Source organism: Ascaphus truei, chromosome 4 (genome assembly GCF_040206685.1).
Source record: "Ascaphus truei isolate aAscTru1 chromosome 4, aAscTru1.hap1, whole genome shotgun sequence".
Classification (NCBI taxonomy): domain Eukaryota; kingdom Metazoa; phylum Chordata; class Amphibia; order Anura; family Ascaphidae; genus Ascaphus; species Ascaphus truei.
Genome location: NC_134486.1, coordinates 247,117,993 through 247,134,550, shown reverse-complemented (window position 1 = coordinate 247,134,550; position 16,558 = coordinate 247,117,993). Strand labels below are relative to the sequence as shown.

At 38.9% G+C, this 16,558-nt stretch overlaps 1 protein-coding gene across 50 annotated transcripts in view; it reads left to right on the top strand.

Annotated features, from left to right (window-relative positions):
- TRDN (triadin) overlaps positions 1-16,558 on the top strand; it is a 798,289-nt gene that overhangs the window by 148,170 nt on the left and 633,561 nt on the right. For all 50 annotated transcript variants that reach the window (XM_075597200.1, XM_075597198.1, XM_075597218.1 and 47 more), the window contains 4 exons: positions 3,445-3,507; positions 7,160-7,219; positions 11,926-11,985; positions 13,365-13,424. In XM_075597200.1, the coding sequence (XP_075453315.1) occupies positions 3,445-3,507; positions 7,160-7,219; positions 11,926-11,985; positions 13,365-13,424 (243 nt within the window). The remainder of the gene's footprint in view (positions 1-3,444; positions 3,508-7,159; positions 7,220-11,925; positions 11,986-13,364; positions 13,425-16,558) is intronic.

Here is a 16,558-nt window from a genome sequence, read left to right as displayed (position 1 = left end):
ATGTAAGGATGAAATCGGAACATTTCCTGGAGCAACATGGACAAGAGAGGCTTGCAATCACAATACCTGGAAGATAATTGTGGAGGCCTTCTTCCAGCAGTGGATCAAATGGGCTGAAGATGATGATGATGATATACAGTATATGATTTGTGGTGGGGGCAAGAGATGTGAGGTGGAATAGAGTAAGTAATATGGGGGTGGGTGGAGAGTGACTTGGGCAGAGGCAGATTTCCCATTAGGCGCGTTAGGCCCGGGCCTAGGGTGGGAAAATTCAGGGGTGGCAAAAATGTACGCCCCCATCTGCAAATGCTGCACTTCCGGGCCCCACGGACCTAATGGGAATGCACTTACATGTGTCAGCTGCCTCTTTGCTGCTGCCCTCTATCTCCTTTGGAACCCCAGCATCAAATGACACCACGGACTTTCGAACGTGACGTCACACGGTGTCTCATTGCCATGGAAACGTGACGTCAAATGATGTCATGACGATGCGTTAACATAGCAACACAACGCTGTGTGCTGTCATGTTGATGACGTCCGTGGCATCATTTGATGCTGGGTTTCCAAAGGAGATAGAGGGCGGTAGCAAGGAGGCGGCTGATACGGCTAAGTGCTTAGGGGAGGTGGATTTTCAAATCCGAATTCGCCGATGGATATGGGGGGGGGGGAGGGAGAAGTGTCGGGAAAAAGTAACATGGGGCAGAGTGACATTATGGGTGAGTGACATATGGACGGGAGAGTATGACATGGAGGTAGGGACTGACAGAGGGTGAAAGACTGACATGGGGGATAACCATGTGAAATGGGAGGATGGCTGACATGGAAAGAGGAGAGAGAGACATGGTAGGGACAGTGGATGACATGGCAGGGCTAGTGGGTGACGGAGTGGGGATTGGATGACTTGGGAGTGGTGGGTGTCATTGGGCGAGGTAGTGTCCCTACCTCCTTGGATGCTGCCCATCTCATGCTTTCTCCACCTCTTCTGATTATGCTATCATTCCCCAGTGTCAGAGGCTGGGCTAGCAGGAGATAGGGAGCATCTGGTCTGCGGTTTTCCCCTGGGGACCCTACAGCAGCACCATAGAAGATAGTGATCCACAGGGGGAGTCTTATAATTAAAAAGTAATTTTTAAAAGTGTGGGATCCGAACCCGAATCAAAAGAAAAAATTAGATTTTGGTTCATTTCTGTCGTTGACTTGGGCCTGTAGATCTGAGCCATGTATGGTTTGAATCAGATTCATGGAGTTTCGGTGAGTTGGATTTTGTCCCCCTCTTCCCTCCTAAACCACCCATTGTTAATTTAAAGCAATTGGAGTTTAAATCTGGTTAAATTCTTTTGCACTGGTTTTGTAGCCGGGAGACTTTAATAAATAACCCACATGTATGCTCTCCAAAATGTGCGTACACTGGCGACACACTTTATTCGAGCTCGGCTAGTCCCACGAATTCGGGTATACCTGGGTGTATTGAGGTTTGTGACTGTTTTCTGCCCGAGTGCATTGAGGTATTTTCCAGGCAGGGATTGAAGCATTTTATTCCCGCTGGCTGCAATACTGCACAGTATATATATATATACTGCATTACAATTCATGAATTTATGCCATCTGGTAGACAAGCGAAGCATTGCAGCCTATTAAATCCTAATCATTATCATTTAACAGATCAGCCGCCCGTCAGCCAGGCATGAACCCAGGCTGGTAAGGCAAACGCAACGGGGCTTGTCAGAGGTGAGGAGCGGCGCATTCCAGGTATCTGCCAGGTACATACTGGGTATTTGCTCGAATAAAGTGTGTCGGTGCAGTAGGTTCACTCTGATTACAGTGCTATCTGTTTCAGGTAGCCCTGTATTTTTATAGACAAAAATGCAGTTGTGAACAAAAACTTTTCTACAATATCAAGATGACATGGATTTAGGCTTTGTATTCTGTTACACATTGCTGCAGAACTGCAGTGCAATTCTGCCACTACTACAAGCAAGAAGTGCTTCGAAAAAGGGGTGTACTAGCAACATGATGTTACAATTACATTGGGCAGGCTGCTGCATGTAAAATGCAAACAAGTAGTACTGTTGTGAGTTCAAAATATAATTTAAAGTGTTCACAATGCAAAAAGGTCTCAGTATTAATCATTTCAAATATCTCATGTCTATCAACATGAAAAATGCTTACGTGAAAAGGAAAGAGACTTTTATTGAGGGGAAAAAAAAGAAGGACACATTACCTATACATTTTGTTTTTGCTATTTAACCTATTTCTGATTTCTTAGGCTGTGATCGCGTGCTGCCAAATCAAATTAATATTTTCAATTTAGCGCGCAGATAGTGCGCACGACTGACGTGTCCAAGCGCGTACCTTTTCAACAGACATCTGAAATGAATGTTGTCGTGCGACAGCTGCATCACGTGAGCAGTTCAGCAAATGAGTGTGAACCACTCGCGTGACATCATGGCCACGCCTCCCAATGCCTGCAGTGCGGTCACGTACGCGAACTGCCGTCTCTACTATAAACAATGCCATCTCTACTATAAAATGTAGCTTCTCAAATATTTCTGTTATAGGTTTAGGATAGCTTGCATGTGACCATTTTGTTTTAAGTTAAGTTAAATTGTGTACTGCCTGCTCCACACATTGGGATAGAGCCACAAATCTTTGTTAAATCAGAGCTCATAATATGGCGGGACCTAAAACATTAGTTAACATGCTATCATCTAATCGAATTAAATGCAAAACAAGTCCGAACTACATCTCATTTGTGTACACTTGCAGTGCATCATGTAATTGTAGCATAACATTGTGTTATCTCCTAATAACGCGATGTAATTCAAGTCTTGGCATATTTCCTATCCAGCCCCTAAAGGTTTTACTGCAGTGGAGCGAGAGAAGAGAGGAGATGGAAATAATGCTATGTTATTTAAATTCTACCTAATTATTAGTTACACCGATCCAGACTCTGCAAAAGCCCTATTTCAGTGTCTGAAGAGGGGTAGCGTATGTCTAAATAAATTAAAGTCACGTCCCAACAACGTTCAGATGTTTGTGGATATGAAATGTCGTGATAACAGTTTATTTGCATATCATTTGCAGGTGACTGCCATCCTTTTGATATTTTCCAACAATAAGTTACTTAGCATTGTCGCTGCTTATTGCTTTTCATTATATATATATATATATATATATATACTGATCAGTATTGCTGACCTGAAGAAGAGAGGAGAACTCTCGAAAGCTTGTCCTATGACATAAATTGTTAGTCCAATAAAAAAGGTATCACCTAATACTGAAGAACTCATTTATTCTGCACTATCGCAACTGGACTAACACGGCTACTTTCTGCTTTATATATATATATATATATATATATATATATATATATATATATATATTTGTCTGTTGTATTTAATTTTTTATGTACTTGTATAAATCTATTTTCTTTTTTTTTTATAGTTCCTCACAAAGACAAACCAGTCAAAGAGGAAAATATTGTTGAAAGAAAAGTAAAACAAAAAAGTATGTACAGTATACAATTATAAAATATAATTTAGTAAATGTCAGTATTACAATCCATACAGTAGGCCTAACATATGGGAGCCTTGTGTAAATGCCACGCAGAAGAATATCTCAACGCACAATAGAGAGGAATCTTTTCCTAAAATTAATTCAGTCCTACATGAACTAATATCATACAAATTCATTTTCCTTTCAAATGAATAGGTGAATGAAATGTCAGTTCCTTTGTACTTCACGTGTTGGGTCTTTCTACATTGACTGCTAAACCATTTAAATCTATCATTTCTACTAGAGCACCCTAGCTAAAACAATTAACAGCTAATTTCCTGTGTCTGTGCCTTTGTTTATGTGACACTTGGCAATGAAGGAAGACTAAAAAGTGCCCCCTACCCTGCTTGAGTGTTTGATATTGTTATTTTCATTTATAATTATTAATAATTAGTTTAATTGTCATTGAATTTCCTTTTTCACTTAAGATAAATTACTGTTTTACATGAAGTACACGCTGCATTGAAAGGCGCAGTTCCCCTGTCTGTTTATTAATTATTTCCGTTCACATTACAGTACAATAGACCTTCTGATGTCACCTCTGGTTTATTTTTTCCACTCACCGGCTTTTATGCTATGTATTTTATTGTTTAAAACCTAAATTAAAATGGTAGCGACTGTAGTTCCTTTTTACTCAGTGATATTATGGGACTTCCAAGGATTCCCCCGCCCCCCGTTTAGGAGCAGCGGTCCCAGGACTGACCAAGGGATCCCCAGCAGGCGATATGGGGAAACAATGTGGCCGCTAGGGTCAGGGCTTGCTCTGGCAGCCAATAGAAATGCCAATAACGTAGTGCCATGGTATTGGGAACCTCAGCTGCCATATTTGTAGTTTTATTGTGTCAAAACTGACACACACAAAACCCTCATATGTCCAGAACCAGGGGTCCCACGATGAAGGATCACCGATCAGTGCAGGGATCAGTTCAGTAGATCCATATGGGATTGCTGTTTTAATGCCTATAACTGTAGCTACTTCATCATGGGTCAGGCATCATGGGGTCTGGCCCTCCACAGTTCCCATGACATAGTAACTAATAATCTTATGGGTTGTTTTTGTTGGGGAGATCGCGATCAATCAAGAAGTGTAACAGAAGGGGAGGACTTCTCCTGTTCCGTCATCAGTGATGAATCGATCACATGATCACGAGGGTCAGATGGGCCGTGACACTCTAGTGCAGCAGCCCCTTTGGCACTCAAAGTGTTAAATGGTATCATATTGCGCTTTTAAAGGGGCAGTTTCACAAAAACAATTGCCTATGTTGAAAGGCCAATAAACTTCAACAAACCTATCTTACAACTTTACAATGTACTAATGCTTCTCAATTTTAGATGCGTGCATCATATTGTGAACCATTTAATAAAGCTGTAGTTAAAAAAAGGTGATCTTTTTTCTTTATTTTTAGTTGTTTTTGATGTCTGCCTTCACAAGGTTTTCATTTACGAACTTGATGGTGAATAAAGTAATAAGTGTACACTAATGTATTTTCCTAACATATAGTAAATATGGAGCAGGATTTTTTTTTTAGAACCTCTACTGAGCCCTAAGATTGTATTGGGAATGGCACAGGGACTGCAACACCATTTGGGGCTTGGAGAACAGTATTTCAAAGCAGCTCTCAGAGACCCACACATGTTATGCTAACAGAAAACTATGGCTTTCTCTGCCAATCCTTATGCAAAGCACAGGTATATCCAAATCATTTGATTGCTACAGTACACTAGTGATGATATGACCATGGTAGTTCTGGTGCCCCAGGCATTTCAGCACTGAAAGGGATGAATTGCTTTCTAAAGCTAATTGATTACATTGTAATACAAATGGGTCACCTCTGCAGAGGCTAGATATAAAGATTTGTATTTTTGAAAATGAACTGAAAGTAAGCATTGCATTAAAAAGTTATTTGCTTAGCTGTAATCATTGTTGGTATGTCATTATTCATGTTCATACATTTAACACACACCTTCTTAATATTTGTATGGAGTGCATAATTTGTATTATATATATACATAAATATGTGAACATGAAAACCAATGAGAAAATATGACACAAAATCTGAAAATGTATTCATTATTTTTCTCTTGTCTTTTCATCTTTCCATTAAGTTTATCAAATGATAACAATTCTAGTAATTGTTGACTGATAAAGAGTCAACAGAGTGAATATGTTTATAAATATGCAGGCACTAAGCGATTTTTGCGTCTACAGTACTTGCGTTTGTGGTTTACGCCAAGAAACTCTTGATGGACAATACTGACATATTTTTGATGCATATAAGTAGAGCATATTTAAAGTTTAATAATACTTATCATTTATATATGTGCGCTACAGGCAACGTTGAAACGTCACCTCTAACTGCACACCCTACCTGTAATTGTGTGCGTGTGGGTGTGTGTAAAAGATGTTGACGCACAGCTCACACATAAAATTTGTTTTCAATCATTTCGCGTCTGTTTAACTACAAAATCACTTATAGTGACAATTTCCAAATACCTGTAGCCCTATACATCTTGCAGGGCTCACAATGTTGTCTGAAGATAACACAAAACCCCGTAATGATTTGCACTGGGCAGACCTTGGCAAAATGTCAAGCACTTTACATAGTTTTCAACATTTTCCCCACATTAATGTTTTTAAGTGATCCTTATATAATCATCATAATTAGGCAAGCCTCTCATTCCTGATATGAGAATACATTAGGACAAAGTTAATTATGTAAGTTAAGTGCCCATGGGGATAGTATTATAATTACAAAGGGAAAATATACATTTGCAAGGTTGAAAAAATATTTTCTAAGATGGGATTGGAAGAGTGTCGAATATCAACAATTAAGCATGCACAGCGTGCATCTCTCGGCACAGGGAGAAATAATACCAATAACTTTTGAAAGTAAAATATATATCTCAATTACTTAGATTTTTTTTTCCGCATTCATTTATATCTGCCCTGATGGGCTGACCCAGGTAATTGTGTCAGTAAAATTATTTTATGCAATGTACTTACCAGAATTGAATGTACGATTCCTAACAGAAAGGATCAAGGCAGTTTTCCAAGCTATATCTTACTGGAAATGGATGCTACTCTGCATTTTCATCCTGGATAACGGATTAGAGTACGCTGCATCCTCAATCAAGTGAATGACAATGAGCTGAAACTTGATGAGCCATACTATGCATTACATTTAAAGAGGACTCATCCTTTTCTACATATTTATTCAGAGGCAGTAGTGAGAAATAGAAATGATGCTTCACAATATTGGTGTGATTTTAATTCATGGGAGGATTACAGAAGACAAAGAAACATCACATTTTGACTCTACTTTTGCATCACAGTCCTCAAAATTTCAATGGCCATCTAGGAATCTAAATTGACTTCACAGAAAGTTGACAAGGATCTGTAAACATTTTCATATTCTTGACTATACCCATCCAAATGATCAGTGTGCAATTATAATACGTACAGCATCTCTTCCCATTCCATGTTGCCCAATATTTATTTATTACTTTTCAAAATGGGCTAACAAAGCTGAAATAATAGCGAAACATATATTTTTTAAATGCTATGATCGCATCTTTATAAATGTCCATTTTGCATATTTTACAGCAATTCACAAAGAGAAACCTGAAGTGAAAGGAAAGTTTGAGAAGAAACAGCCAACTAAAGGTAGTGTATATTTTTAAGGAAGATGCATCAGTATTTACCGATCCGCCCTTTCATTATTTTTGATTTCCTTGTGTGTTGAAGGGACTGTACTTGTTGCTGCTGTCCAATCATATTGCATTACTTTCTTTAAAGTGGAGTGAAAGACTTGAAATTAAATTATTATGCATAAGAGCTGGACTAGGGGATTGGAGGGTGTTACACCCCTTAGGGTTTATAGATTTTATATTATGTTATATATGCATGTTACTGATTTAATATGTACAGCACTTCAAGCAAAAAATATGTTCCTTCACTCATGATGTTACAGTATGTTGCCAGCTATAGTGTCTGCTCTGTTTCTATTACATCAACCAATGGACAGAGTGCCACTGCAATATGAAGGAAGGCTGTGGAATAATATCCTCTCCAAGGTGATACTTTGAAGTGATAGACCGCAATGTACCCTCCGACTATCTGTGATGGTGTTTTAGTCTGTCTGCATGGCTTCTCGATGCACTTATAAGAACAAGATCAGCAAAAAAAAAACTTGATATGTAAGCCTAGCCTAAACCCTTCTCAAATATCACTGCAAGGATGATTCATGGAGCAGCAGCACCTACAGCTGCTGTTATCAATCTAAACTTCCCGGGGGGGAAAGTGCCACTTACAATAACTTAGAGATGAAGTGTCTCTTGCTTGAGACTTGGCAGAGGCCTGAAAAGACCAAAATCTTCAAAGTATTCACACTAGTGTCAAGTAGTTTGCACCGACCAAACCAGATAAATAATATGATTGATTTAGGATTTGCAAGTGTTAACTGATTATTTAGCAAACGATAGTTCTTTGTGCACCAGGAAGAGAACAGCACAGAAGGGTTGCAGATCCTTTAGATGGAGTGGTAATGAAGGTCTTGGAACAAGATAGTTCCTGAAGTGTACGGCTTTGTTGGTTAAGGCGGAAATTAATTTAAAAAGTAATTTCTCCGCCACACTCACCAAGCACAAGATATGCAGTTCAAGTCATAACGCTGGTCTTTATTGCAGAAGACATAATGTTCAAGTATAAAAAATAAAAAATAGAGTAATAAGTCATATGAAAAATCCCAAGAAACCAAAAGCTGTTTTAAAGAAGATTATGTAATCAATATAAGTAACACATTGCAGAAGACGTAATGTAAACACAGCACAACGTTATGCCGAATTGAACTGCATACAGTATCTTGTGCTCGGTAAGTACAGTGGAGAAATTACGTTTTGAATTGCTATCTTTCTACAGGGGCTGTCAGATATCTCTAGATTCGGTATGACAAAAATCTTCAAAGTATTACTAGTATTAAAGTGCATAGGCATTTAATTCGTTTTATGTGACTATATGGCAGATAAGTAGTCAGGACAAGCAATGATCAGGGCTGGTAGTGCACAGGACAATCAGGAAGTTAGAGATTGAAGTGGTATCATGGGGCAAGTCAAAAGCAACTTCAGTAAAATCAGAGGTCTGTGCAGTGTTTGCAGGAAACCACACAAACCCAGCAATGAGAAGATTAGTAGCAACAGGATATAGCCATATTGGTCTGGCAACAGGAACAGAAAGCAAAACATGTACATGGGGAGCCAACTAGATGTGTCAGGACTAAATATAAAATAGGAATAAGGAAGGTTATGCCAATAAGGTCTGTCTAAATGGTTGAACATTTGCAGCAGGGAAACTATTCAACTGCTGAAGTAGCACATTGTTTGGGGCCTATTTTTATGTTCTGAATGCTCAGCCCCTTCGGAACATATTAAATCAGGCTCCTAATGAGGTTATTAAGTGGTTATTGATTTCAATGGGGAGTTTCTGTGTAATAGTGCCCTGATTGGCACCATCACAATTAAATCAATACCTCCTTAGAGTGCTTAGGGATGTTGTCCGGCCAAGGTCCTGAAAAACAACAACAAATATTCTATACTTTGACTAGTACTATAACCACATGCATACTCCATCTTCCATTACTACAGTATTGCTCCCTTCCAAGTCAATTCTGTAACATACCACACATGTATACAAATGCATTAGCTCAATCTTGAAACTATAGCATTTTGTGTCACTCCATGTTAAAATAGATTTAAGAAGCACTTCTATATCTCATGGGAGATTGACTTGTGATCAGGGTAAATTAGACATATGCTAAATTCCTTAAACATTTTGTTTTCATTTTTGTCAGGTTTTGTTGATCCCTCCACATGCAAGAAAATAAGATCTTTACATCAGTGCAACATTTTCATTTTTATAGCTTGACAACTTTGTATGCAGTTTTTTTTTTACCTTCATTTTTACTAACTTTTAAATACTACAGTATCAAGTTTATATTTGGACTTTACAATGTTGGTTGCACTTTAACCTGAATGATAGAAACATTGGAGACAACTGTTAAAAGATAGACTGGTTTACGCAGCAACTATTAATTCCCTGTGAAAAAATATTTATAATAATTTTTATGAAAGGTAATTCAAGTTTCTATTTTTTGGGGGTACTATGAAATTCTAACTGGATAACTATTATCTCGTCTACTGGGGAACTTCAACTGTGATATTGATTATTCCACTTCTCCTGGGCATCTTGCTTTTTCTCTGTTATCTCTTCCTTTGGCCTCCACCAATGAACCAATTACAGCACCCATAAGGATAGTCACTATTTAGACCTTGTCTGCAGAAAACTATTCCCATTCTGATTTCTCTATCTCTCCCCTTTCGTTCTCTGACCATCACCTCCTATCATTCATCACCACTCATTCCCCTCACCCCCTCCTACCTGTTCTAATCACTACTCTCAAGAGCTTTACTCCATTTACCTCTTTCCTCCACCATTTACCCTGAATGCTAACCTCTCTTCTCTCTCTCCTTCCTCGGAACCTGAAAATCCTGTAAACTCTTAGACCTTTCTTGATATATATGCCCCTTCTCGACTCTAGTACTCATCCTTCTAGCTCACGACTTTGGCTAAATTCACAAACACGCATCTTTCGCACTTGCCTTCACTCCCCTGAACGCCCATGGAGGAAAACTCACACTCATGCTGATTTTCTACTCTAAAATTTCTCCTCTCCTGTTTTAACTCTGCTTTCTCTTAGCAAAGAACAATACTTTTCCTTACTCATGAACTCTCATGAAATCGGTCCACACCAACTTTTCTCTGTATTTGACTCCATCCTCCAACTTTCTGCCCCACCCTTCCTTCACTTCTTCTCAAGCCTTTGCTGACCACTTTGAAGGCAAAGTGGATGATATCAGCAATGACATTCCTCCTGTCCTTGCCCCTCCTCGATACTTCTACCTATACCTCTTTCTTCCACTCTTGACACCTTTTATACTGTTACAGATTTGGAAGTTCCTTAGCTGATTGCCTCTTCCCCCTCTACTACATGCCATCTTGATCCCATTCCTCCAACATTATAATAACTCTTTCTCCTGTCTTAGTCCTCATTCACAGCCATATTTTCAACTTCTCCTCTGGTACTTTCCCATCTTCCTTTAAGCATGTGATTTTCACACCTATTAACAAAAACACCATAGACAACCTACAGAAAGCAAAGGATCAAATAGGGTCTGAGGTTTTACAGCAGGTAGGAAATGGGTAGAAAAGATAGGCCAAGAGCTTATTATCTGCCATCAAATGCTATGTTTCTATGTTTGTAGACCCAATAAGCTTTACTAGCTACCGCTCTGTATCCTTCCTGCGTTTTGTCTCCAAAGTGCTAGAACGTTTCGTGTTCTCCTCTATGATCAACTTTCTTAATTCCCAAGCCCTTTACAAACTGGATTTCGTACATCTCACTCAACGGAGACTGTGCTCATTAAAGTAGCCAATGGTCTCCATGAACGAAATTCCAAAGGTCATTTTTTTCTACTTTACCTACTCAAATCTATCTGTTACCTTCAATATGGTTGATCCCTCTTCTCCTTCATATTCTACTCTCTCTTAGTACCCGTAATCAAGATTTATCCTGGTTTTCATTATACCTCTCCCATCGCAAATTTTTGGTCTATGTTGCTCACATGTCTTCGTCTCTTGTTGATCTGGCTGTTGATATATCTCAGGGCTCTGTTCTGTGACCTCTCCTTTTCTCTCTCTACACACTATCACTTGGTGACCGCATCAACTCTTTTGGCTTTAGGTATCATCTCTATACAGATATATCTATCCCCCCCTAAGCTCACACCTGCAAACCAGTCCTAAGTCTCTGATTGCCTCCTGACCATATCCTCATGCTTCCTCTTCTCATGTCTATGCAGCCATATTGCCACGGCCTGGGACACTCCCCCAATGAAAGTCATTTACAGCTAATTTCAAGTTAATGTTTCTTGTTATGGTCAATTTTAACTTTATCAGTTTTAACTGAATACAAATACTGATTGGTCGGTTGGTGTTTTATAAGTTGAAACCGAAACCCTAATCATCAGTAACTGTGTAAGGCAATTGTATGAATTTGCACATTTTGTTATTGAGCCTCTTAAAGAGATCCTGAGTTCCAGATTCAGTATAATCCTGTTTCTTGTTTAAATGTTGTAGGTGTCTACAAAATGATTAACAAAATGCTTGGTCAATCTGTAACTACTGTATACTTTTTCTATTACATTAATTTGGATGTTTCAGAAACATCCTTTGTGTGTTGCAACTAAATGTCCAAGAACTTAAGGTTTCATAAAGGTTTTGTTGTCTCAGTAACAGTTTGTGTTCATCATTTCTAGTTATTCAAAAACAAAAACCTGAAACTAAAGGAGAGCCTGCAAAGAAAGCTCCATCCAAAGGTAAATACTGTCTCTGAACGCATAATGCTGGACTTATACTGTACCAACAATAACAGAAAAACAACCTCATGCTCAAGTTCCAGTCTCATTTCCTTAATATTGGAACATTTTCAAAAGCTCTTTTGTTGTTTTTATTTTGCTCTAATGTTATGCGTCAGAAATCCAGCACAATCTATTTGTATTTTTGTTTTTCTGTGATTATAGAAAATGACTAAAGTTTCTGCTTGTAGAGATAATGGTTTTTCATATTGGATTGCATATATAATACAGAGTGCCCACACTAAAAGACGCATGGTGTATTTACAGTACTTTCATCATGTTCATGCCTCTTTTAGTCTCGACACTCTGCATATAGGGCTCAGTCTCCTTGCTGCATTCCTGGGCCAAAAACTACAGAAAATGCATCAAAGAGAAAAATTCCAATTCAAAGCAGTATATATTTTTCAATATAGTTACATTTATTTGCCCCAGTTTTCCGTAATAAACCCCAATCTCTGTGAATATTTAACAGCTTATTTATCTAAGTATCCTTGCTGCAGAACTTATCCTTTATCAAATGAAAAAGTTCCATTGTTATCAATGAGGTCTGATACTTTTTTGGACAGTGGTACACAGATCTTTTTGGAATATACTATTTATGTAACATCAACCATACACATCACTTTACCTAAGGGTAAACATTTGGGTAATAAGAGCTGCTGTCAGAAAAAGTTCACAATCTCATTGTATTGTTTAGGTTATCAAATGCAGTTACTGTATGAGTGACTGATTCCATTAAATCACAAGTAAGAGCACAGTCCACAATAAAGAGAATAACATCTTTATACATACAGTAGCAGTGCAACATTGGCATTTTTATTGCTTCACACATTTGTATACTGTTTTTTACCTCAAATCTACTAACTTTTAAATACTATCAAGTTTGTATTTGGACTTTACAACATTGTTTGCACGTTAACATGAATGACAATAACAGTGGGAAAAATTAACAGGTTTAAGTAGCAATTATTAATTCACTTTTAAAAAATATATATTTATTTTTATGAAACATTATTTTTGGGCGTAGTATGAAATTCTAGTCATATAACTATTATCTCTTCTACTGGGGAATTCAACCATCATATTAATGATCTCTCAGTCTCCTGGGCATCTTGCTATCTCTGTCCCTCCTTTGTCCTCCATCAATGGCCTAATTATAGCACCCACAAGGATAGTCACTATTTAAACCTGGTCTTTGCTAAACACTGTTCTCTTTCTGATTTCTCTATCTCTCCCCTTTCACTCTTTAACCATCACCTCCTATCATTCACCACCACTCATTCCTCTCACCACCTCTTACCTGTTCTACTCTGTAAACATTTTTTGTTTATCATTTCTAGTTATTCAAAAACAAAAACCTGAAACTAAAGGAGAGCCTGCAAAGAAAGCTCCATCCAAAGGTAAATACTGTCTCTGAATGCATAATGCTGGACTTACACCTACAATAACAGAAAAACAACCTTATGCTAAAGTACCATTTACATAATATTGCAGCATTGTCACAAGCTTTCTGACTATGTTGCTTAGATGTTATGCATCAGAAATGCAGCAAAATCTATTTGTATTTTTTTCTGTGTAGCCATGCCCTGTCTGGCTCTATTCTGCTCTGTCCTGGCATGTTAGTCCTGGTAACAGCAGGCAGTGTTAGGTCCAATCATGGGGTTTCCCCACTCAGGCAATACCCTTGAGTGACAGGGGAAGAGGTGGGATTAGGTTTGTCTTCTACACAATCCTGGGTTCAGACCTGGTACCCCCCCCCCCCTACTGTACTGAAGGGGGTTGCATCTCCAAATTGTTAGTTGGTCTTTACCATGAGAGAGACACCAGGCTGCTGTGAACTGGCAGGCCCAGGGACTGCTGTGGGGGCCCTTGACCCATAGTGAAGGTCCAAATACCATCTGAAGTTTGAAAGACCAGAGCTGTGACTGCATTGGGCAGAATTGCCTAGAGACTGTGATGAGCAGAAGAATAAACCAATTCCTGTTATATATACCTCCTGCCTGGTGTGTAATCTTTCCGGGGGGAGAGGAGTCTGTTCTGCTGTGGGAGATTACCTTCATAGGTTTGGACCCTACAGCAGATGGAGGCACTGAGTACCATGGAGTAAATGTAAATGTCGGGTATGTACCCCAGAAGTCTGTTTTGCAGTCCCCACCAACATCGGTGGACACCTCAGCTTCTTGTGAGCCAACAGGTAGCATGCACCATACACCTGATAACAGGGGAATCTCCCATAGGGTGAGGGAAACACTGTTACATGTGATTAAAGAAAATTACTTAGGTTTCTGCTTATAGAGGTAATGATATTTCATATTGGATTGCATATACAGTATAATACAGGATATCCACACTAAAAGAGGCATGGTAAAAAAATTTCATCATGTTCGTGACTCTTTTAGTCTGGACATTCTGTATATAGGGCTCAGTTTACAGTAGCAAAGTCTCCTTGAGGCATAAATAAATCCATTACACAGTACCATGTCTGTAGTGTCGCAAGTCTAAATTCTGCATCAGATGTAAGAAACTGTTCTTATTAGGGATGGGCGGAACTGTAAAAATCTATTACATGGGCTTTCTCCTCAAAATCCGTTCAGTGGTGTAAAATCCATCGACTGACTGTTTCAGTTTCAATCCATACAGATTAATCCAAAACCGCAATTGGATACAATCCGAACGGATTTTTAAGAATGCAATCTGTTGTTGGATTGTTAAAAACCAGACCATGGATTATTAATCCACCATGTGGATTGTCAGGGATAAAAAAATCCACAATAGACGGATCACCCTTTTTGAGACTGACCACGGAAATCCGCGTACCAAAGAACTGGCCTATCTGAGGCAGATCCAAATACGCAAAAAGAGTTTGCCCATTTCTAGTTCTTACATATGCCACAACTCTGTTCCAAAAAACAGAGCTGTGCGTAAAAATACTTTTTTCTATGTTGATACATATGGCAATCTGCTAAATGAAAATAAATTAAAAAGAATTGATGTGCAGTACAGTAGGTGTTCAACAAGCCTGCCATGCTTCTCCCCAGGGGCTGGCTGTCAAATATTAGCTAGGGGGCAAGTCCTACAGACTGGTATAAGAATCGGGCAGCCCACACACCTTACACAGATGCATGTACACCAGATACTATACATGAACCATGCACACCATACAACAAGCAAGTGTTATACACATACAAACATACAATAAAAATGCTCACCAAAAACACACAACATATACACATACCACACAAATGCAGACCAGATACACACCAGATGCACACAGCATTAATACTATATATGTCCCAAAAACACACACATCCCATACAGTACTGTGCATCACACATACTATGTATGCATTTAATACCATACACAAAACACACAACACACAATCACCATATGCATACAGATGTAACACACTTTATTGCGTTACAACAGTTGCAATAATACAATAATACATTAGTCCCACTGCAACACTCCTGCCAGAGTAATAATGTGTGTACATTTTTATACACACACACGTTAGTAGTGCAAGATCGACGTTTTGTGGAGATATATATACACACACACACACACACACACATATACATATACATATACATATACATATACATATACACATACATACATACATACATAACCCCCTCTTTTCCATCTCCTTAAACTGACTCCTATTCTCTAAAGTGCGGTCCAAGTCCTACTCATTATAACAGTGTTATCCCCATGCTAGGAACATGGCCCAAAAGGTCAGACAAGGAGACGGCCTTGAATAACAAAACATATTTATATAAACCCTTTATTGTCACAGATATACAGGCATAACAGTGATCCTCAATCGGAGGATCATGTACACAATATTACTGTATTTAGAAAATGCTGCACAGTTGTTTCCCAATGTCTGTCCCAAGTCCTCTGTATTATGAGGGGCTGTGTGTTAGTGCAGGCACAATTTTGGAGCTCTGTGGATGTAACATGTGGTAGGCCTGTTCTTCACAATGCCTTCAGTACCCTTGTCTGCAATGGAGGATCACTTTGTTCATTTCTCACGATACCGGTAGACCGCTTGTTTGTTGATCTTCCCAACCACCAACACATTTCCAAAAATTTCTGTCGCTGCACTTTCTGCTGAGCTTCCTGAGTCCCAGCCAGTCTGTCCTGAGATCACTCATGCTCCCTGGAGGACTGACTTCATGTGCACTCCCAGCCCCTCTTATGGGCTCCTCTCTCCTTAGTCCCGCTTCTTCCGCAGCCTTTACTATTGGCTGACTTTGTCCCTCAAGAGTCACATCCTCTTGTCCAGAAGTCGTTGTCTGATAAGGCATGCTGGGAGTTGTAGTTGTCCTATTGCAGTCAGGGATATGTATAAGCAGTGTACAGTATGTGTATGACCTGCATGCACTTACAAGGAAGGGGGTTACATATATACACATATCGTCGTTGTAGAGGTAAAACTTACAGTGCATTTCTGGCAAAAACTCACTAAATGCATTTCCTGACTTGGAATTCCTTGATATGTCTTTTGAAAAACTAATTACAGTAAGTGATT